The 23,381-nt window shown below is 37.7% G+C and overlaps 1 protein-coding gene across 18 annotated transcripts in view; it reads right to left on the bottom strand.

Annotated features, from left to right (window-relative positions):
• The window catches only part of ATXN2 (ataxin 2), a 146,813-nt gene that overhangs the window by 62,986 nt on the left and 60,446 nt on the right, over window positions 1–23,381 (bottom strand). For 11 of the 18 annotated variants that reach the window (XR_005781110.1, XR_005781103.1, XR_005781099.1 and 8 more), the window contains exons 6-15: window positions 21,517–21,531; window positions 18,072–18,196; window positions 16,012–16,103; window positions 15,093–15,290; window positions 13,421–13,599; window positions 11,341–11,586; window positions 8,491–8,673; window positions 5,574–5,771; window positions 5,085–5,192; window positions 4,757–4,827 (exon numbers count right to left, since the gene is read on the bottom strand). Coding sequence is in view for 6 of the 18 variants with exons in the window: in XM_040443870.1 (XP_040299804.1) it covers window positions 4,757–4,827; window positions 5,085–5,192; window positions 5,574–5,771; window positions 8,491–8,673; window positions 11,341–11,586; window positions 13,421–13,599; window positions 15,093–15,290; window positions 16,012–16,103; window positions 18,072–18,196; window positions 21,517–21,531 (1,415 nt within the window). In the remaining 12 variants the exon portion in view is untranslated. The remainder of the gene's footprint in view (window positions 1–4,756; window positions 4,828–5,084; window positions 5,193–5,573; window positions 5,772–8,490; window positions 8,674–11,340; window positions 11,587–13,420; window positions 13,600–15,092; window positions 15,291–16,011; window positions 16,104–18,071; window positions 18,197–21,516; window positions 21,532–23,381) is intronic. The other 7 variants (XR_005781108.1, XM_040443872.1, XM_040443873.1 and 4 more) reach the window with 4 other exon arrangements.

Here is a 23,381-nt window from a genome sequence, read left to right as displayed (position 1 = left end):
TGCCATTTTAAAATCAGTTTCCTTGTTCTTTTGCTACTGAGTTGTAGGAATTCTTTATGCATGCTGGATATTAATTCCGTATCAGTTATGTGATTTGCAAATATTTCCTACATGCAGTAGGTTTCCTTTTCATTTTGTTGGTTTCCTTTGCCGTGTGTTATTTTTGCTCGTTACTTTTGCTTTTGATGTCAAATCAAAAAATATTGCTGCCCACCACTGCCAATGTAAAGGAGCTTATGCCGAAGTCTTCTAGGAGGTTTTCTGGCTTGTTTGTTTTCACTTATTTTTGAGAGACAGAGAGCATGAGTCAGGGAGGGACTGAGAGAAAGGGAAACACAGAATCTGAAGCAGGCTCCAGGCTCCCAGCTGTCAGCACAGAGCCCGACACGGGTCTCAAACCCACGAAACCGAGAGATCATGACCTGAGCTGAAGTCAGATGCTTAACCGACTGAGTCACCCAGGCGCCCCTCTTCTAGGAGTTTTATGTTCAAGTCTTTAATCTATTTTGAATTAATTTTTGGGTATAGTGTTAGACAGTCCAGTCTTCCCAATACCATTTATGGATGAGACTGTCCCTTCCCCATTCTATATTCTTGGCTCCTGTCATAAATTAGTTCACCATATATGCATGGGTTTACTTCTGGGCTCTCTATTTCTATAACTGACCCATATGGCTGTTTTTACATCAGTAACATTCTTTATTACTGCAGCTTTATACATAGTTTGAAATCAGGAATGCCTCCAGCTTTCTTCTTCTTTCTCAAGATTGCTTTGGCCATTTGAAATCTATTGTAGTAACAAACAATTTTTAGGATTGTTTATTCTGTTTCTGTGAAAAATGCCACTGGTATTTTGACAGGGACTACACTGAATCTATAAGTTGCTTTGGGCAGTATAAACATTTAATGGGAAAACTGAAATTCTTATGTGACTTAGAGAACAAGAAAATACTGATTGACAGTAAAATTCTCGATCATCTTTACTTTGCTAATAGGAATTAATATTTACTGAATAGACACTGTGGGTCATGTACTATGTTAAACACTACAGGTAGCATCTCATTTAATTCTTGTAAGAACACTATGAAATCTGTTCTACAATAATTCCATTTCAGCTTCAGAGAAGCAGATAACATGTTTCAATGTCATACTTATGGTTTTGTAAAGGCAAGATTCAAACCAGATAGTCTACTCACCTCCAAACCTCGTACCATTAATCTGTAACAGATCAAATTACTAGCAATTCTTACACAAATAAAGCTATCAGCAACCTGCACACAGCTACATTAGATCCTGCAGATGGGTGTCAAGGAAAATGAACAGAAAAAACAAAACCACAGGGTACTCCTAATTCTGTCTCAATGAAAGACTATAGATGTTTGTGAACCACCACAGTTCAAGGCCAAGTGCATGTCATGAGGATGGCTCTGATGATTCATTCACAGAACACTATGCAGGACATGCAGGTATGCAGGACACTATGCACTATGTAGGACACACTATGCATTAGATACTGTCCAATGCACTACTAGAAACTTGAACACACAGATGGCCAGGCCTTTCTTTTAACTAGCCATGTGACTCTGGGCAAATTATTTAACTTGTCTTTGCCTCAAAGAATAGAACCTACTTCAAAGGGATGTTAGGACACTAAAGGATTTATCACACAAGCACTATGTGTATGACACATAGGAAATAATAAATGTAAACTAATAACGCTATTTTACCTTTAGGAAATTATAAGCTTACTCTCAAACATTCTTAATACTATTTCCTTGCTTTCCAGTATTCACTTATGGACCAGAAAGTTACTTGTAAGAGACGTAATAATACATTCACACTTATTCAGGCCCCCAACAGAAGTAAGATTAGAAGTCCTAAAGACATAGAATGCTAATCTTACAACTACCTGGAATTTAAGAGTCAAGTGTTAAAGATTGCAGGAAGTTGTGATCTAATAGTACAAGAACGTTACGTAATGTTTTCTACTAAATGAAGTTGTAGGCTATTTAAAAATATACTAACTCTAGAGACACTGTGGTAAAGAGAGACATATAGATGTCATGGAGGAGAGTTCAGACTCCAGTAACGGAGCTTCCACAAGGGGACAAAGATTATTCAATTCAGTACCCTTTTAAGAGGAGGTGCTGAGACAAGCGAGAGCAACATGCAAAATAAATCTGGAAGCCTACCTCACACAATATTAAAAAATTACTCAAAAGAGATCACAGCCTCAAATGAAACTCTTAGAAGAAAATAAAAATAAATCTTTATGACTATGGATTAAGCCAAAGTTTCTAAGATATGACACCAAAATCACATGCAATAAAAGAAAAGGAAGATAAAGTAGACTTCAACAAAATCAAAAGTTTTCAAGCTTCAAGGGTCAACATCAAGAAAGTGAAAAGACCAGCTGGTAGAAGAAATTTAGAAACCGTGTATCTGATGTGAGACCTGTACACAGAACACATAAAAAAACTCTCACAACTTGATAATAAGACAACTCAGTTTTTAAAATGAATAGACATTTCTCTAAAAAAAGATCTACAAATGGCCAATGAGCACATAAAAAGATGCTCAACATCATCAGCCATCAGAGAAATGCAGATCAAAACCGCAATGAGATACCACAAGGATGGCTCTAATAACAAAGACAATAACAAGTGTTGGTAAGGATGTAGAGAATCAGAAAACATCATATACTGCTGGTGGAAATGCAAAACAGTACAGTTGCTTTGGCAAACAGTCTGGAAGTTTTCCTCCACAGGCTAAAGACAGAGTTACCACAGGACCCAGGAATTCCAGTCGTAGGTATCTATAGCCAAGAGAAATGAAAATATAACTACACTACTGTTCATAGCAGCATTATTTATAATAGTCAAAACGTGGGAATAACTGAAAGAGACATCAACTGATGGATAAATGAAATGTGGTATATCCATACAATGGAATAGTATTTATCCGTAAAACCAATGAAGTACTTCTAAATGGTGCAACATGGATGAGCTTTGAAAACATTACGCTAAGTGAAAGAAGCCGGACACAAAAGGCCACATATTACATGATTCCATTCATATGAAATGTCTACAACTGGCAACCGTATAGAGACAGAAAGTAAACTGTTCAGGACCTAGGGAAAGGTGGGGGGTTGGGGTGGGGGTTTAAAGCAAAAGAGTGACTGCTAAGAGCTATGGGGTTTCTTTTTGGGGCGAAGAAAAATGTTCTAAAATTAAGTGTGGTGATGGTTGTACAACTGTGAATATGCTAAAACCCACTGAATTGTACACTTTGTATGGCTAAATTGTATAACATGTAAATTATACCTCAATATAACTGCTACAAGAAATGTACAAACTCATATGCTCCAAAGTAAAAATGTTTTTTCCTTCATAACATAATAAATTAAATTCAAGTAAGAAGGGACCTGAATGTCTGACTGTAAAAAATGCTAAGGAAATGGGCAATTCCTATAGCATGAGCTCAATTCATAACAAACGGAAGATCATGCAAAATAGTATCCTCTCTTCTTCAGGAATCTACTCAATGACACAGTATCAAGAACTGCACTGGAAAGAAACCCTTCCCTCTGGCAGGAGGATGCAGCTGAGGTAGCCAAGTACACAGGAGGGCTTTAATTGTGTTGGAGGGCATGACATACTAAACCACATATCTGGGCATTCAGTCATAATTCTTGGTGTCCCGTCCATGCATTAACTATAGCTTAAAAAATTAAAATTCACACCTATTAACAGCATTAAAGCTGAATAAATTGTAATAAAATATGATATGTAATATTTTGAATGGTGACAATAAAAATTAAGCTATCAGCAAAAATTTATTAATTTTTAGGAAGCCAACACAAGCTAGGAAAAGGCTGCCTTTTGATTTGACTCATCTCTTTGTAATTTCTTAAAAATGTTTTTATTATTTTTATTTTTGAGAGAGAGGGACAGAGCACGAGTGGGGGAGAGGCAGAGACAAAGGGAGACACAGAATGTGAGACAGGTTCCAGGCTCTGAGCTGTCAGCACAGAGCCGGATGTGGGGCTCAAACCCATGAACTGTGAGATCGTGACCTGAGCCAAAGTCGGACGCTTAACTGACTGAGCCACCCAGGCGCCCCTGATTGATTCATCTCTTAAGACAGCCATTTTTTTCTAAGGCTAATAATCAGATCTTTTCCCTCTAAGGAGCTAAGTTTCAAGATGACCTCCTGAGTTGGTCTCAAAATATGACTTGAAATGCAAAATGTATTACTATGGTAAAGGCTGTAGAAAAGAATGCAATGGTCATCCAGGAGAGATTAGAGTATGTTAACAAGACCTAAGACAGAGAAATGGTTTTTAGAGAAAGATTTCTATCACAATACATTTGTGCACAAAGTATAAATCTGCAACTACCTAAGAACACTGAGGTCCAGTCCATCATCCACTCGCCACATCAGGTAATTAATGCCTCAGCTTTGCTCTACTCTTCGTTGAATAATGTAATCAAATGAACACCAAATAATAACTTATGTTATGATGGCTTCAAATGTCACAATTATATTCTCTTTCATTTGATATCTGTTTAGTTCTTATCATAGTACATGATTTTAGTTACCTACTTAAAAGCATAGGCAAAGACAACTTGAAGAATGCTTAGCTTTCTACACACATCATTCGAGGTTTCTGGGTGTGCATATATTTTGTAAATGAAGGATATAAAAATTCTTAGGACATTAAAATCCTAACTCATTAATCAATAGTAACACTTACCCTAAAATCATTCTTAAACTTCTTTAAGTCATCAATCTGTTTTCTATGTTCAGAAACAATTGGGGATATACCTGTGAAATGTGGAACAGTTAAATACAGATTTACTGCAAATCTTTAACTTAAAATCCTTTTAGGAGGAGATACTAGAAATGAAAATAAGTTTTTATTCAATATATTAATCACAGATTTTGACATTGGTCAATTCATGCATTTAAATACACACAATCCTAAGAAAAAGTGTTGACCAAAAACAATCTGTATTTGGCATGAGATCAGACATATCCTTCCTATTTCCAAGTTATACAGGAAGACTTTTTAAAGCTCTAACCTTTATTTTCAGTCTTTGAGAAGCTAGGTGATGTTTCACTGGGCTTCATATTTTCTTTATTCCCTGCAGGAGAATTCTGCCTCTGATCTTGAAGCCTGGAATCCTTAGCTAAAAAAAAAAATACATTAAAAAAAAAAAAAAAAAGTAAAATGGGAAAATATTCAACAATTTTTATTTACTATAGTTTTTGGGAAAAAACATTTCCATTTAACCACAAGCTTTTCTCCTTTGCAGACCTATCAAACACCAGTAAGTTTATTTATATTAATAGCTACTACCCAAGAATGTCAGCCCTGTTAACAGACATTCAAGAATAACATTTATGAAATTAGTAGTATTACTTAAACAACTCCATTTATGTAAAATTTTAAATGTATACTCAAATATATACCTATGAATGGACATCGCATTTTTCATACAATGAACATTAAACTCTAACACTGAACCTCACAAATGACATTTTGGAGCTGGAAGCCCTTTCTTACATACCCTCAATAGATGGGGTAACAGCTCTATTGGATGCAGGACTGGCAGGCGTGGGAGATGCAGCTGGAACAGGCATAGCAACAGCTTCAGCTGGAATAATACCAGCTTGGGGAGAACCAAGAACTGGCCCAGGAGGAGTATTTCCAATACTGTTCTGTCTGGGAGACCTGGGTCTGTGAGTTTTAGGGGATAATCTTGGAACTAGAAGAAAGATAAAAGTTATACATTAAATTCTCAGCTCAAATGTCACTTCCTCAAAGAGGCTTCTTTGAAAATACAGGTAAAATAGTCTTAATTTGACCACCATCCCAATTACTCTTTATCCCATCACTCTGTTTTCTTTTCAGAAGTCTTAAGGAATCGTGGTGGTGACTGAGAACACAAGTATCTGAAGAATGACAACAATTATTAATACCTAAGTACAAATGTAGTTTTTCCTTGTAAGTAAATATATTAATTCTAAAAGGAAGTACTTTAAATTACGTTAGATCCTGGAATTCTAAGACAAGATAAACACTACTTTTTAAGATGAAGTGAGAGGTCTCTTTAATAATGGGGTAGAGGTCCCAAAGAAATGGGCTTATTTGTTCCTCCTTCAAATAATAAACTCAAACACCTTTTGGCAGCTTGCAGCCAATCCTGTATGTTCTTTTTTTGCCTCTTCAAGAGCCACTTTGCAATAACTAAGAAAATTGGGGAACCAATTTAGCCAAAAGAGGAAGGTAATTCATGCTGGGATTCATACTCCACTTGAGCTCAAGTAAGCATCTAATAGTTTCCTGTTCCATTATAAACTTATTTGTAGAACTCAGATTCAAAGATTTAGGGAAAATGGTTCAATTCGCTTCACTCTAGTTGTTCTTTACATTTTGAAGTCATAGGATCATGGAAGGAAACTTCAACAACTGTCAATTTTCTGGTAAGTATAAAAAAACAAACCTGTAACACTATTCTGCGTATAAATGTAACAACAGTTTTTATTGTTTCACTTCTATAATCATGTTGTTACTCTCAAATTCATCTCCAGATTCTAAGTAATGTCAAATAATTAATGGTACAACAGAAGAAACAGGTTTCTAGACCTTCCATTCTCTTGTTAAATGAATCATTTCCTTCTAATAACTACTATCTAATTTCTAACTAGATTATCCTAATTAATATCTAATTTCTAAGATCTAAAATCTAATTTCTTTTGGTTTTCTTTAAAGATCAAGGAAGAAAACAGAAGTACAAGGGAATTTACAATAAAATTATACATACATGATTCTGCGCAATATATATCAACTAAAGCATTCAGCAGAGTTTGGAGATCTTTCTGGTTAAGTTTAAACATCTTTTTTCTTGGGGGCACTTGGGTGGCTCATTCAGTTAAGCATCTGACTCTTGGGTTTCAGCTCAGGTCATGATCTTATGGTTTTGTCAGTTCAAGCCCCGCACTGGACTCTGTGCTGTTGGCATGAAACCTGTTTGGGATTCTCTCCCCTCCCCCTTGCCCCTCCTCCACTTGTGCTGTCTCTCTCAAAATAAATAAACTTAAAACATTTTTTTAAAATAAAGATCTTTTTTCTTTTAAAAAATTTTTAAATGTTTATTTTTTTTTTTAATTTTTTTTTTCAACGTTTATTTATTTTTGGGACAGAGAGAGAGAGAGAGACAGAGCATGAACGGGGGAGGGGCAGAGAGAGAGGGAGACACAGAATCGGAAACAGGCTCCAGGCTCTGAGCCATCAGCCCAGAGCCTGACGCAGGGCTCGAACTCACGGACCGCGAGATCGTGACCTGGCTGAAGTCGGACGCTTAACCGACTGCGCCACCCAGGCGCCCCTAAATGTTTATTTTTGACAGAGAAAGAGAGAGAGAGACAGACAGACAGACAGAGCACGAGTGGGGGAGGGGCAGAGAGAGAGGGAGACACAGAATCAAGCAGGATCCAGGCTCAATCAAGGGTTGTCAGCACAGAGCCCAACGAGGGGCCCAAACTCCCGGACTGCGAGATCATGACCTGAGCCGAAGTCAGGGGCTCAACCAATTGAGCCACCCAGGTGCCCCAAGATCTTTTTTCTTTTAAAGATTCTATGTGCTGATTAAGATAGATGATAAAAACAAAAACAAAAACAAAACAAAAAACCTCTATCGCTGCGTGCTCTAACTCTCCACAGTTATGGAAGCAAACATTAAATTAACTGTAAGTTCTTATCAAAGTGTATTTTTTATAATTTTATAACTGCTGTCAGCACATTCCTCAAGCTAATCACAGATAAAACTTGGGACCCTTGAGTTATGTTTGATATTCTTCATAAGGGAAATACAATCAGAAATTAGTGCCATATACACATGCTATTAAAACACAAAGCAGGCGCCTGCGGGGCTCAGTCAGTTAAGTGCCAACTTCGGCTAAGGTCATGATCTCGCAGTTTGTGAGTTCATGCCCTGCATCGGGCTCTGTGCTGACAGCATGGAGCCTGGAGCCTGCTTTGGATTCTGTGTCTCCCTCTCTCTCTCTGCCCCTCTTCGGCTCACATACTCTCTGTCTCTCTCTCTCTCTCAAAAATAAGTAAACGTTAGAAAAAAATTTTTCTTTAACTTTAGAAACACATAGCACGGTGAGCCCAGATGTTTGTGGAATGAATCTGTGGACAAAACTGCTAAGAAGATAGGAAATATGGTCCCTCATACTGTATTTGCTTTATATTTGAGTGGTACTTTATAAAACTATGAATTATGTTCATACTTACAAATCTCATATGAATCTTATCACAAGTCCATAAAGTAGAACAGGCAGAAATTAACCCATTGACAAAACTGAAACTCAGAATGATCACATGTTTTGCTCTAACATATAGTGAGTGGTGGAGCCCTTTTTACATGCAGAATTACAAAATGAACACTGTCATTATGTTCCAAGCCAAGTGTTACCTACCCCCGCTGACCACTGATGACCATGTGCCCCCCGCAGGACTGGTCCTTGCTGCTGGAGGAGCAGCTGCTTCACTTGGTGGAGTATGGGATACAAATTCTAGGCCACTGGAAATGGAACCCCTCCCAGCAGAAACTCTGTGATTTCGAGGGTGTCGCTGGGCCTTTGGGGACATCCTCGGAGGCCCTAAGAAAGGAATAGTGAACATCACATAAATGATACAACGTCCATCAGTACAACTTTTCTGCTAAACACATATACCCCATTCACTCACTCACTCACTCACTCACTCACACACACACACACACACACACACACACACACACACACCTCTCTCTCTCTACTTTCTCCTTGGTTATAAAAGAATGAACAAAAACAAAAACAAAACAACATATTTTTGGCCATATTCTTTCAGAATTATTTTGTGGAATGCCATAAGGTTTTATAAATAAATTTTATATTATTTCCCTTTATTTTTAAAGGAAGGGAGGGATGAAGCTGACATAAGAAATCAAAGAGATGTCATAACTTTTCAAAGACTTTTGGCAATTTGTTTAATCTATATCCATTACTTGTAGGCATATAAAAATAAAAACAATAAAATGTTAACAGAAGTTATGGTTACCTAAGTTTTATTTTACCACACACTTTTAGCTTTTCCCCTCAAATTTTCTGTATTACTTCTAAAATCAGAAAAAAAAATTTAAATAAAAGACTACTGATCCCTATATGCTTTTATACTATGGAAACATATCTACACACCTTTCTTAAATTTCTATAAAATCTTAGTTTATCTACCTCTTCTGCCATGGTAATAAATTTTACAAGCCATGCCTTAAAGCAGTCTTCACCTGTAAGCAGTTTCTCATACTTAACCAGGCTATGAGCTGAAAATTCTACTGAAAAGACATGAAACACTAGAATAATTGACATTTGGAGAAGAAATTTTGCACTATATAAATTGTCAAAATTCTAGGTCGTTAATTCTGTCAACCCATTTGTGATTTCTATTTCTAAAAAGTCTACTCTGCAGTGGAACAAAACAATCAGGTGAAAACAGTAGACAGACTTGCTCTCAGTAGAGAAGCCAGACAGTGCTAACACTCAGTAAAACTCACTGTTGATGTCAAAGCCAATCTTCACCCTCACCTTGCTGTTGAACTCTTTAGAATGTCAAACAAACTTGTGTTCTCAGTAGGAATTTACCCATGGACACAATGTTAAAAAGAAATGTTAATGTTATATATCATAGTTTTCAACTGGAGAAGTGATTTACATAAAAAAAATTGAATTACGAATTGGGTAACTGTGTATCTATATATATATTTTTTACACCCATTTAGAGAAAAAGAACAAGAAAGCTAATTGGTATAGCGCAATGAAATCAAACTCTTAACTTGCAAAAAAATTCATTCTTTTTGATAATACATAAAATACAGAAACAAAATGTACTCTCCTATACTAAATACACAAAACCATTGTATTTAATATTTAGTGGTTTTACTTGTGAAGTTCACACTTTAAAAATGCTTCAGTGTCATCTAACTACATGACTGGAAAACAGTTTAATTGAAATTAGTTAAAAAGAAAAATTGGATAATGTAGCAGCCTCTCAATATGCAGAGGGTGTACTTCTGCCTGAATAGTCAGTCCATAAGCAGTCCTGACAATTTACTGTGGTGAAGATGTACGTACTCACTAGTGAGTCCTGTTTTTACTTAAACAATGCATCCCAACAAATACTTCAATAGAATTTAACTTCTTGTTTAGTGGCCACCATTACAGGCACTTTTGTGCAAGGAAGTCACCTTGAAAATCAGTGCAACATGCTGTTCAAGGTTAGCTACTTTAGTCAAGATCCCATGACCTCCGTCTTGCCTAGATGGCAACAGTTTATTAAAAAGCAGCCAACATAGTTTTCTCCAGGGAAGCACTGCCAGAAAACTGTATTAGTCTCAACAGTAACTGTATCAACTGCGATTTTAATGAACAAAGCAGATCAAAATTCTAACACAAATACTCTGAAATAAACATCAAAAGGAGTTATTCAGAAAACAGGTCTTTAACATATGCACTGCATTTATATTAAAATGTGACCTTCCTACAATACCTCCATGTATTTGCTACATAGCAACAGAGGGTATAGCATCAAATATTGCATGAAAACTACAGGTTTGTTTTGTTTTGTTTTTGACAAGGGCACATGGTTTTTATTAACAACTTTATCTTAGATCAAGGACTTCTTCCAGATTAGACTTTCACTAGAAAATATTATGACGCTAATTTTCTTAAATCCCCCAAACATAAGACCAATCTCCATATTATAATCTAAGAGTAAACACACGAAGGCAACTACATGGACTGTCCCTCTCAAAAAGGACCTCTAAACCACCATTCCTGCCTATGGCCAACAGGTAGGTTCACTAGTACCCTGGCCAAGTAACTGTAAAATAATAGGTTCTTTTTTATCATTATTGTATTTTTTATGATAGCTTCTACAGTAAGGCCAAGACTGGGTAAAGAAAGTTCACTGTTTATCATTAGCCACTGTTTACATTGCATATTGAGAGGGACAGAAACCTGGAGTAGACCTTCTGGGGCTGTAAAAGAGCATCATTACCAGGCAGAGATTAAAGCCTCATTCTTACAATCCAGGACAGTTCATTGCTTCACACAGTATTTACCACATTTCTCATGAAAAAAAGGTTAATAGAAATAGTTTTAATAAACTAAAGTTAAAACACGGAAATTATAGGTTATTAAATAATGAAGAGGAAACTATTTTGTAATTATAAACTCACATAGGAGTTAAACAAAGACAAACAAAAACATGAACAAATTGTGGTATTGTACCTTCTGAAGACATGCGTTTAGGCATAGTAGAGACAGGAGCTGGAGAACCATGAGCAGAGGGGTGAGACGGGGGTCTGGATGGCCGCGAGGGGGGCCTGGAGGGCGGCCGTGTAGGGGTGGCTGCCCGAGGTGGAAGAGAGTTGGGACCTGACTGGTAGCGAGAAGGTGGGCGAGAGGAAGGAGATGGGCAAGGCGATGGCCAGGGAACACCTGACAGAACAAATGATATGAAGGAAAGTATAAAAACTAAAGAAAAAAATGAGGGAAAAAAGTAAACAGAAAAAAAAGTAAAATGACAAAAATGATTTCTTGTACATTTTAACCCTTTGAGGACAGTCATTTGATTTGTGATAAGTTTTAGCATAACTTAACTGACATAAATTCACATTTTACTTTAACCTCCTTAAAATTAAGTCTCTTTAAATGAACACACGTTCCCAAAGGGTTAATTAGGATCTACACATACTATTGAAGAAGACAGTTAAGACTTTCTGCCTATTAATCCTGGTTCTATAACTGTTTCTCAGTAATCAATCATTAAAAGGAATATAACATAAACTAGATAATTTCACACAATAAATCACAAAACTCAGGAAAATAAGATTATTTACTATATTAGTTTTAGCTTTTGAAACATGAAAATAAGCAGCAGCTATTATATCCCATTAAAAATGCTGTTTTTTTTATAACCATCTGTGATTTTCATCTAGTTTATACTTGAAGACTCAGTTTGAAATCTCATCAAGCAAGTCCATTTTAAGTAGAAATAAACCATTACTACTATTTTTTGAGTCACAGGAGTGACAAAGGTTAATATTCATTGCCTTTTCAAGAAAACATTCCAATCTTAACAAATTAGAAAAAAGAAGGGGGACCTGCTAAATAATTTATGCAGTAAACACTTATTTAAGAGACTGCTTAATAAACAATGCAACTACAGAGCAGTCATCACCAAATAAAGTGACACTGAGGGACAGGCACAGGTAAAGATACAGCTAATGTGTAACATTACATAGCACACAGCACTTACCTTAATCTTAGGAAACAGTCCAGGTCTCCTCTCCATAGGGTTCCACACACTTGAGTATCATACATTTCCTAGCCCCCTTCAGGTTTTTTACTTGGAAATTCTGTTCATAAACAACTAAAATTCTTTACTCAGTGAGCAAAGAAATTTCACCCCCAATACTAAGTACAGAAAATACTCAAGAGTGTTTATTTGGAGAGGAATTCTGGAGAAAGACTCAACAGAAACAACTGAAATTGGAAACTCAGTGTTCTCTACTTTCCGTTTTAGCTTTCCAAACTTGAATACCTTAAACTGAACGTCTACTTTGTTCCCCGGGTGAGTAAAGTAGTATTGCTATTATATTTCCCTGTGGCCTAAAACACTGCTGTCCAGTATCCCAGACTCACACGGAAGATCCACAACCTAGGATTTAGAGGTAGAGCGGAAAAATATCTTCTTGCTAAAGATGCAAGTCTCCTTCACTTTACTTCTGCTAAACTATAATATCCATCCTTAAACTAAGAGTTGTTCTTATCATTTATTTAAGCACATTTCTTTCTTCACCTTCTTCACATGACTCTTGGTCATGTCTTGTACAGCAAGTTACCTCAAATCCTTTCTTGAAGTAAGCAGAATATAAATGTATAAACAGTTTACGAAAATGAACCTGTATTAACCACTGAGTGTTTCACACAGACTAGGATTTTCCATATAAACTGTGTCTAAATCATTTTATCATCCAGGGTTTTAAAAAATTGAGAACCTACCCAAAGTTTCCAATTTCTTTATACGTGGAGTGTTTTTTGGCCAACTGAGTATCTTTGGCTAAATTTAGCACTTTATGATAACATGTGAGAATCTCATCATACTAAATACGGTATATGCCAAAGACTTATACAAATTTTACTAATTTGATATCCACAAAAGCAAATTTTAAATAGTTTTAAAGTAAAAACTACTCCACAGAAATCACTGAAGGTGTGCATGCTCTTACCAATTATGCTAAACTTAAATACTTAGAAAACTATGTATCTGATCACTGACATTGACAAATTTGGTCAAAATACTTGCCTCCATTAACTACTCTTTGGTCTGAACCAGAATTCGGGTTGAAATCTGAAGTGTGAGAGGTGGATCTTGACGGCATGGAGCCCGATCCAGGCTGGCCCATACGCGGTGAATTCTGTCTCCCACTTCCCCAGGATATGACTTCTCTGTTTCTTTGTCCAGGAGGAATATATTTATTTTCCCTGAAAATGAGAGATCCTCTAAATCATTTTATCCTAATAGATATCAGGCCAATGAAACAAATTGAAAAGTAATTTAGGCAGAAGTGAATGCTTGTTATAAAAAGGTTAAACACTAAACCAAACTGCCTCACTCCCAAACACCCCTATTCTTCCATGTTACCCTCAGGTCTAGCCTCTAGCCTTTCCTTTTCTCTCAGATTCTCCTCCTAAGCAAAAAAGTTTAACAAGTGTATTCATTCTTATCCTACTTGGCCTCTAGACGGCGGATTCTGATATCAAATGTGGTCTGTCTTCTTGAAACTTTCTGTGTCCTTGTCTATTTTGTCCTTGTCTATTTTTCTGTGTCCTTGTCTATTTTGTTTCCTCTTGGTCTGTGGCTAGTCATTGGATTTTCATTCAATACCAGCAATACTGACGAATCCTAAAATCCACACTGCCAGTTCCACAGTCTCAAAATCTCCCACTGAACAACACTTTAATTCCAATCTTCAGACTCTAAGTTGTGTCTTCAAGAATTTACATCTTATTCTATCAGGTATGTAGCAGATGGTTCTCAACACGTGTTTACGAATTAAATCTATCTAAGGCTTGCGAGCCCCTCAACTGCAATAAATTGAACAAATAAGCTCACTCTATCTCCCCTCACACTTGCTCTATGTTTTACCAGTACAAACATCAATCAACTTAGTTATCAAATAAACCTTAGGGTCAACTGGTTTTTCTAACCTTTCTATCGCCAGCCCTGGCCTAGGTGGTTACCAAGTTCTCACACTTGAACAATTTCAATACACTAACTTGTCTCCCTGTTTCAACCAACTCTCAAATGTCCCAGAGTTCATTCACACCATCCCCTGCCTACAGGGTGCTCTTTAACATGACACAAAGTCCTTCACTACCTCAGTTCCTATCACCAGATGCCAACACTGCACCCCCAACAGCACCCTGTATTCCAGACGTACAAAATAACCAGCTTCGTCCCCAGCTGGCTAGGTTCTTTCACGTGTCTTTTCACCATGCAAGGAATGCCCCTCTCATACTTCTCTCTGGGCAGTAGACACATGTACTATCTTATCACATAACATCACCTCCTCTGTGACGCGTTCTCGGACTCCACAGTTACATGGTAGGCCATCCTCACTCTGGATATTCTTAATACTTTGAACACACCTCTAATCTAGCAAATCCTAGCGATCTGTTACTATGCTCTGTGCACCCCCACCCCTATCTGATCACTGTGTTTTAAGCAGCTCTTCCAAACCTTGGTTTGCTCATCACTGTATTTCCAACACTTGGCTTCGTAAAGCTCGATGCTCAAAAAATATTTTCCAAAATTACTATAATCTTTTCTCTAACAGAATCTTAAACCAATTCCACTTGCATTCTCTACCTAAGCTATATTAAAGGAAGATGAAATATAATAATAATAATACACCTTCTCACACAGACCTTGAGTTGTGTATCCAAAATACTGCATCATGATTTCCTTTAAATACCTAGTGTTTATGCCGTGGCCCTCACGTTCACTCGAATTTCTCTGAACTGCTGTGTATTTTTCTTCTTCACTCCTATCATCATTTTCCAGGGCCACTCGGGCTTTGTACTGGGCACTTGATTCAATTTCTTCTGCTAACTGGTTTGCCCTTGCTTCTCGTTTTAAAAATTCTTCTGAGTTATCCCTTTCTAAGGGTACCCTGAAACGTGAGGAAAAGAAAAAGCAAAGTGAGTATTTTAAAATCAGTTTATAGAACTGTCCCAAAACACTATTAAGAAAGTTGAGAGGGGCGCCTGGGTGGCGCAGTCGGTTAAGCGTCCGACTTCAGCCAGGTCACGATCTTGCGGTCCGGGAGTTTGAGCCCCGCGTCGGGCTCTGGGCTGATGGCTCAGAGCCTGGAGCCTGTTTCCGATTCTGTGTCTCCCTCTCTCTCTGCCCCTCCCCCGTTCATGCTCTGTCTCTCTCTGTCCCAAAAATAAATAAACGTTGAAAAAAATTAAAAAAAAAAAAAAAGAAAGTTGAGAGCTTGAAATATGGGTAAAACTATAAAAGAATTACACTGATCTACTTATGTATAAATCAAAATTAGCTTTTTTTTCGGTTTCACGTTTCCCTGGAGGAATGTAACATTTCCAAAACTGGTTAAATTGACTACTGCCCCATAACATCTATACTTGCAAATTCAGAGTTTTTACAGCTTTAAAAAAAAAATTATCTAGAGCATAAAATTAGGTTATATGTAAACTAAATGTATTCCGTTTTAATGAGAATTTATCAGCCTAGGTAGTGACAGGATTAATTCTTTCACATAATTGTTTAAACTAAAATCCAACACAAATATTTATTTATTCAACATGCTAACATAAGCTGATGAAAATCAAAGACAAATTCGCTCAAAAAAGTCAATTTTCTAAACTTACGTATATGAAGATAAACTGCTATCATATGTAGACACTACACCATAATTTTCTTCATTATATCGAAACATATCATTGGGATCCCATCCATTAGACTAGAAGAAAATAAAGTTCATTTTTCAAAATGACAAAGTATTTCTCTTCTTTAAGTACAATTAATATCCTACATTAACACTATCATATATAACAGCAAAATCTAGCTAATTAAAAAACAGGCAAAAACTTTCTTTAAAAACGTTTTAAGAAAAAATTTTTCTTCTATATATCACCCCTTACAAAGTGGCAAATGACTATATAAAACAATTATTTCAGACAATATTTGTAAAAGTTTAGAACATTTCAGGTTACTTCATAAAACATAAGCATTCAGGTCAGAATTCTTTCCCTACTCCTTAACAGCCATCTTTCTATAGGGCAAATACCTGAGACCTTCTTGAGTTGACTGATCATGAGATCTACGAGGGATAAAGGATGCTTTCTGATAGCCAAAAATACTTCCAGAGTTTCGGGGGAAGAAGGGAATAAGCCAAAGCTTTCACTGCTGCATCCCTAATTCAAGGTGTGAGCATGGTACCAGATCCTGGCCATCCTCCCCTTTTCCCTGGGTATGCTCGAAGAGACAGCAGCATGAGAGAGTAAACACACAATCACTGTGCAAAGTCACAAGAGCTGGGTTTTAGAACTGGTCTCAACATTAACAGCTTCTATGGGTCCTGAGCAAAGGGCTCAGTATGCTAACCTGTAACCTCAGTGTAGATAACTCTACACTTCTATGAGGAAACTACCACTCTCAAAAGCTAGCCTGCATTCTTTAATCTGTAAGAATCAACCAACTGGGGACAGAGGCTGCAAGAATCTTCACTAGTGAATATTAATGCCTAGATAGTCATTTCACTAATGTTGCAACCCCTTCAACGTTTAAAGTCTGAATGGTGTAAAGGGACAAAATAGAGTGCATAATCCTTATCCATCTCAGAAAGAGGACACAGCATCATCCCAGTATTTCTGATGGCAACTTTAATACTAAAGCTTGCCTCTGAAGGCACCCATCAATCTTGGGTCCTTCTGTGCTACTCCAGGCATGACTATTCTGTAATACCACCAATCAAGCAACTGCTTGAGGCTAACATATGTGGGCTGGAGATCAGTTACATATAGAGGCTTTAAAACTGCGTAAGTAGTGTATGTTCCAGATAAAAAATCTAAACTGTGCAGAAGGATATCCAGTAAATAGTAAAAGTCTTCTGGGGCGCCTAGGTGGCTCAGGTGGTTGAGTGTCCAACTCTTGATTTCAGCTCAGATCATGATCCCATGGTTCATGAGCTTGAGCCCTGTGTCAGGCTCTGCGCTTAAAACTTAAAAAAAAACAACTATGGGGCACCTGGGTGGCGCAGTCGGTTGAGCGTCCGACTTCAGCTCAGGTCATGATCTCACGGTTTTTGAGTTCGAGCCCCGCGTCAGGCTCTGTGCTGACAGCTTGGAGCCTGGAGCCTACTTCGGATTCTGTGTCTCCCTCTCTCTCTACCCCTCCCCTGCTCATGCTCTGTCTCTCTCTCTCTCTCTCTCAAAAATGAATAAACTTTAAAAAAAAAATTAAAAAAAAAACTTAAACTCTCAAAAAAAAAGTTAAAGTCTTCTAATCCCAATGTCTATAGATAACTATGTAAACTCACTACGTATCTCAATAGTGAGTACCTCTTCCTCAGACAAGAAGCCTAAGAGTCATACTTTGACCTCACCTCTAGGTAAAGTCAACAATTAAGACACCCCTTTCTTAGGCTGCCTTCTTCTGTAAAGCTTTCAAAGCAAAACATGCCAGTATTTCCAGTTTCCCATGCTTCCCAATTTAAATTTGTAAGTTGCTTGTTATGATTTACTTTAAAAACATAGAAATAATTCCTAAGTGTGGGGAGAAGTCTCTGTTTAGACAAAAAAAACTGCTGCTTTAAATACCTTCGCTACAATGATGACAATATACTTCAATTAAAACTAAATGATAGGAGGTCACACCATATCACATGACATGACCACAGTCTGATACTAAGCAAAAAGATTTTACTTACTACGTCGTTTTCCAAAGCCTCCAGTTCCTCACTGGTAGTGAGTTCACCTGCATCCCAGGGCTCCAGGTCCTTCTCTTTGTGTTCACCATTCACTTTAGCACTGATAGCAGAGTCAGTAAAAGCGTCTGCAGAAGATGGACTTAGTTGAAAGATCATACAGCCAGACAACAGGCTACACTAATACATACATACATTATCAACAAAGAGGTATGTGAAAAGTAATTATGAAATAGAAAGAATAGCATTAATGGTATGCTTTCAGAGATGTAATGCTTCTAATACCATCATCTTCAAAAAACTTTCAGTGAAGGTATGTTCCCAAATAATTTTAAGCCATATGAAGTATGTTTTAAGGTATTCACACAAGTCATTATATTAAAAATAATTACTGTACTTTGTGTTTCAGAAGTGATCCAGAAGATCTCTATCAATCCAACCTGAAGTAGGATTTTTGTTTAATGGATCCATTAATTAGATACAATCTCAGAGCTGCAGCCAAACATATGAAGATATTTTAACTTCTGAATCCAAGTCTACATGCAGAGGGCAATATCCTAACATACTTTTGCCATTAGTAACTGAAGCCAAACCCTTCACAGAATCCATTTTTCCCTGTAACTCTGTTACAAAATTCAGGCCCCACAGTGTCACCTATCCCCAGAAGGTTCAGGTGGCAGGCCTATGTACCTGGACTTCCCACCAACACTTTCTCACTCTTTGTGCTCTCTCCTCCTCTGACTAATGTTAATGAGGAGCACTAGCTTGTGAGAGCATTACTATGCTCAGCTGACAGGAAATATCTAGTAGCTGCTGTCCAGTGAAGAAAATTTTTCTCTAGATAGGTGTTAGGACCAGGTAAGTAAAAGTCTACTTGGGCAACAATAGTATGGGGAAATGCTTTGAAGATACAGGCTTGCGCTTAAATGGCTGGGCCCACAGGGTTATCACCTAGCACAGGGCTAGGGAATCACACTTTTCTGCTAGAAGATACTAGCTCCCAGTCACTACGCCTTCACCCTTACTATAAGCTGCCACCAAGGAGTTGGAAAAGGAAGTATCAACAGCGGTGTCTCTTAAAAGAGAAAATTCCAGAGGAATTTTTTTTATTTGGTACGATTTCTATAACGGTCATTGGCTCCCCAGTGGGCAAGGTGATTCCAAAGAAATTCGAGCCAGCCAATTTAGGCATGGCACTACAAGCCCAGTGTCACTACTAGCTCTTACCTCCTCTCATCCCAAACTAGGGATGGATGGGTGTGTGTGCGTGCACACCAGGAAATAAAAGCATAACTGCACCTGTGGGCTTAGCTGCCAGCTCTTCCAGCAGCGTAGCTCCTATTACTAGCAATTACAAGAGCTAAGAGCATAACGGGGGGGATCCCAACAACAGCACGCCTTAGCTAGGAGTGGGACAGAGCATCCACCAGAAGATGAGCGCACCTTGGAAAAGCTCTCTAAGAGGGTCTAACAGAATGTTGCTGTCCTCATAATGACACCTTCAGATGGAAGACACTAATGGTCCCAAAAACTTGGCCTTACGTGACATTCACCTGATACAAGCCATATTCTATATCACCTTATGGTTGCACGAATTCTTGGTAAAAATTAATTTTGCCAGTAAAACTTCAAGAGAATGTCATAACTTCCTGAACTTACTGAAATTCCCTATTTTCTCGCAAAAACAGAACAGAAAACTATAATACAGGAAAATTCAAGCCAGTCATGTCCTGTTTTGCAGTAAGCAATACGATTATTACGATTATTAACTTATACTGCTGATCCTATTCATGTTTTAATTACACTAGTTTTCTGAAAGGCATCTGCTTCAGTGCATAAAGCATTTACTTACATGGCAACCCAGAATTGAAGATGATACTCTTTTTATTCAAGAAATTAAAGCTCAAAGCAGCAAGAGATATTTTTACAGAACCACATAAATGGACTTATTCTCACGGAAGTGCACGTGTGTGTCTGTCAAAGTGTTCAGGAAAGACAAGGACTGAGTCAAGCTGTCCTCAAATTGATAAATGTGTTCTTATCAGTATTATCCTACACAAAACCAAAAAGGACCCAATGTGGAAAAGCAAGCATCTAACACTTCACTGAACCAAGTTTTAATCTGCTGATCACAATTTTAGGCTGTATTAAGAGTCCATTAATAAGTAACCGATTTTTTTCAATACTGTATTGTTATCTTAAATCTTCTGTTTACCGATCATGTAAAAGGAGTAAACTACTCGCATGTTGTTACTTAGCATGACAGTTTTCTTTCAAGGCAGAAAGGGGGAAAAGGAAACACAAAAGTTGTGTTTCTCTTAATACTGATATTTCTTGCTTTTAAATCCTCCTCAAAAGAAAGTCCTTTTTTATTTAAGGTTTGTTTATCTGAGACAGAGTGAACCTGTGAGCAGGGCAGGGGCAGGGGAGATCTAGAGAGAGGGAGAGGGAGGGAGAATCCCAAGCAGGCTCCCCACAGTCAGGGCAGATCCCAACATGGGCTCCAACTCACGAATCAGGAGACCATGACATGAGCCAAACTCAAGAGTCGGTAAAGCATCCAACTTCGGCTCAGGTCAAGATCTCATAGTTCATGGGTTCGAGCCCTGCGTCAGGCTCTGTGCAGACAGCTCAAAGCCTAGAGCCTACTTCAGATCCTGTCTCCCTCTCCTTCTGCCCCTTCCCTGTTCACACTCGGTCTCTCTCTCTCTCTCTCTCCCCCTCAAAAATAAACATTAAAAAAAAAAAAAACCCACCCAGGCACCACAGAAAGTCCCTTTTTAAAGACGAGTAAAGAGTTTAGAGGAAGATGTAAAAAAGATGAACAGAAGTAGAGAGCACAAAAATGAAGCTATAGTGTTAGGATACTGGGGAAAACCCTGGTCATAAACACCATATTTCAGGCCAACACTCTATTATTATCAGCTACAAGGAGGCAAGGCCTGGATATTTCATTCTACACTGTGAACAGTATCTAATACTGTAAATTCTGAAAATTCAATGTTTGGATTTTTTGAGACAGTGCGTGCATGCGTGCACAGCTGCAAGCAGGAAAGGGGCAGAGGGAAAGGGAGAGACAGAATCTCAAGCAGGCTTCACACACAGAGCAGAGCTTGATGGCGGGGCTCAATCTCACAACTGTGAGATCATAACCTGACCCAAAATCAAGAGTCAGACACCTGACTAACTGTGAGCCACTCAGGCGCCCATGTTTGGATTTTTGAAAAAACAATGTTGGTATTAAATAGTAAAATGTTGTAGCCAGGATTTCTGCAAAGTTTGGAAAATTAATTGTCTATAATCTAATCGCAACTGTGGCAATTTGCATGCAGATTTTTCCAATGTCATGTGAGAGTATATTAATTTTCCATTACCCTCTATTGTAAGAAACATAAGCATTATAAAAGCAAGATGCAAGAATACAAAGAGGCTGTCAGAAAAATGTTACCTGTTTCTGAAGGAACTACAGGCATAGAAAGAAAAAAAGAAAAACAATAAAAATTATCAGATAAGATAATAAAAGTTTAAATTCTTCATGTACTTCATTCCCTGCCTTATACACATTCAGTTTACCAAAAGCTCTAGACTAGAGGGGAAAAGGGTATACATGTACCTCCCTCTGACACACACACACCTGCAAACCCCTCTATGTTACCCCCACAGCGATGGGCTCTCAAAACCTTCCCTTCTCATTCTGGGCAGAAACCTAGTCACCCTGGGCCAGTGGTGCCACCTGGTGGTAATAATAAAGAAGTGTTTTGGGACGCCTGGGTGGCTCAGTCAGTTAAGCCTCCGACTCCTGGTTTCGGATCAGGTGATGATCTCATGGTTTCCTGAGGTTTCCTGAGTTCAAGTCCCACATCTCTGTGCTGATGGCACAGAGCCTGCTTGGGATTCTCTCTCTCCTTCTCTCTCTGTCCCTCCCCTACTCATGCTGTTTTTGTCTCTCTCAAAAATAAAAATAAACTTTAAAAAATAAATTAAAAAAAAAAAAAAAGAAAGAAAGAAGTGTTTCAACCAAAGCACCACCTCTCTCCTGAGTATCCCTCAGTCCCACACCCAGGAAATACGATATAAGCTCTGCTCCTCAGTTCTTCCTCTTTTACCTCCCAATTATGATTCTGAAAAATCACTCCAAGTTGTCTGAGACCTTTTTAAAGGATCAGAATAATAGTGAAATAAGTGAAATGCTAGTGACACATTACGAATAAATATAAATTTATTAAAACCACATGATGACATAAAACTAGATGAAATTTAAAAATCATTACCAGACTTAACATCAGTAATAGTCAAATGTGCTTCCACAAGTCTTCGCCAAACCCCTAGGCTGCCCATTTCATCTCTCAACTAAATCTGCTTTTTCTCACTGAAGTTCTAGATCAATTTTTTAAAATTTATTCCAATGTTATTGTTCTGTTTTCATCAATTAAGAATACTGTGACATTTTTTTCGAGAACTTTGAAAAAATTATTCTCACCATATACCATCTGTTGTATGTGGACCATTTTACGCAGCGTATCAGTTACAGTGGATGCCATCCTGGAAACTGAGAGGCCATTTATTCATTCTTAACATTTACTGAGTACCTACAGTGTCTTAGTCACTGACTTTGGAGAGGCTAGGGCCTAAGACACAATCCCTGCCTTTTCCTGAAGGAGCTCCCACGTGTAGGAGAGTAGTTACAGACATGAAGCAAATCTTTTAGAATCTAATGTAAAAAGTACTAAAATTTAAGTTCTGAGGAATAAAAGGCTGTGGCTTTACAAGTGACAGCTGATCTATGCCTTCAAAAACACAAAGCAGGAATTAAGTAGGGGGAAGTAGAGGGTTAGCTCTAAGATAGACTTGAATATCACTAAGATAAAAATTTTCCAAATTGTACACTAGTCCACAGACCTCCCCAGGGTAGTGGAATTGGAAGCCAGAGGCAGATTACCTTTTTTTTTTTTTCTTTTTTTTACATTCCTCTGTTCTATATGACTTTTTATACTATAAGCATATACTAAACCACATAATACATAACATTAAAGAACAGTACAAAGAAACAAGATGGAGAATGAAACTGGACCCTAAACAAAAATAACTCAAAATGGATTAGGGATCTAAATGTGGGACCTGAAACCCTAAAAATCCTAGAAGAGAGCACAGGCAATAATTTCTCTGACAATGACAAAAGCAAAATAAACTATTGGGACCACATCAAAATAGCAGAAACAGAATCAGAGGAAACAATCAACAAAACTAAAACAGAACCTACTGAGTATGTCCATCAACTGATGAATGGATAAAGAAATTGTGGTTTATATACAC

This window comes from Herpailurus yagouaroundi, unplaced genomic scaffold, assembly GCF_014898765.1.
Source record: "Herpailurus yagouaroundi ecotype Mexico unplaced genomic scaffold, PumYag 191, whole genome shotgun sequence".
Classification (NCBI taxonomy): domain Eukaryota; kingdom Metazoa; phylum Chordata; class Mammalia; order Carnivora; family Felidae; genus Herpailurus; species Herpailurus yagouaroundi.
The sequence above is the reverse complement of the archived record's forward strand: the minus strand, read 5'-3'. Positions and strand labels throughout refer to the sequence as shown.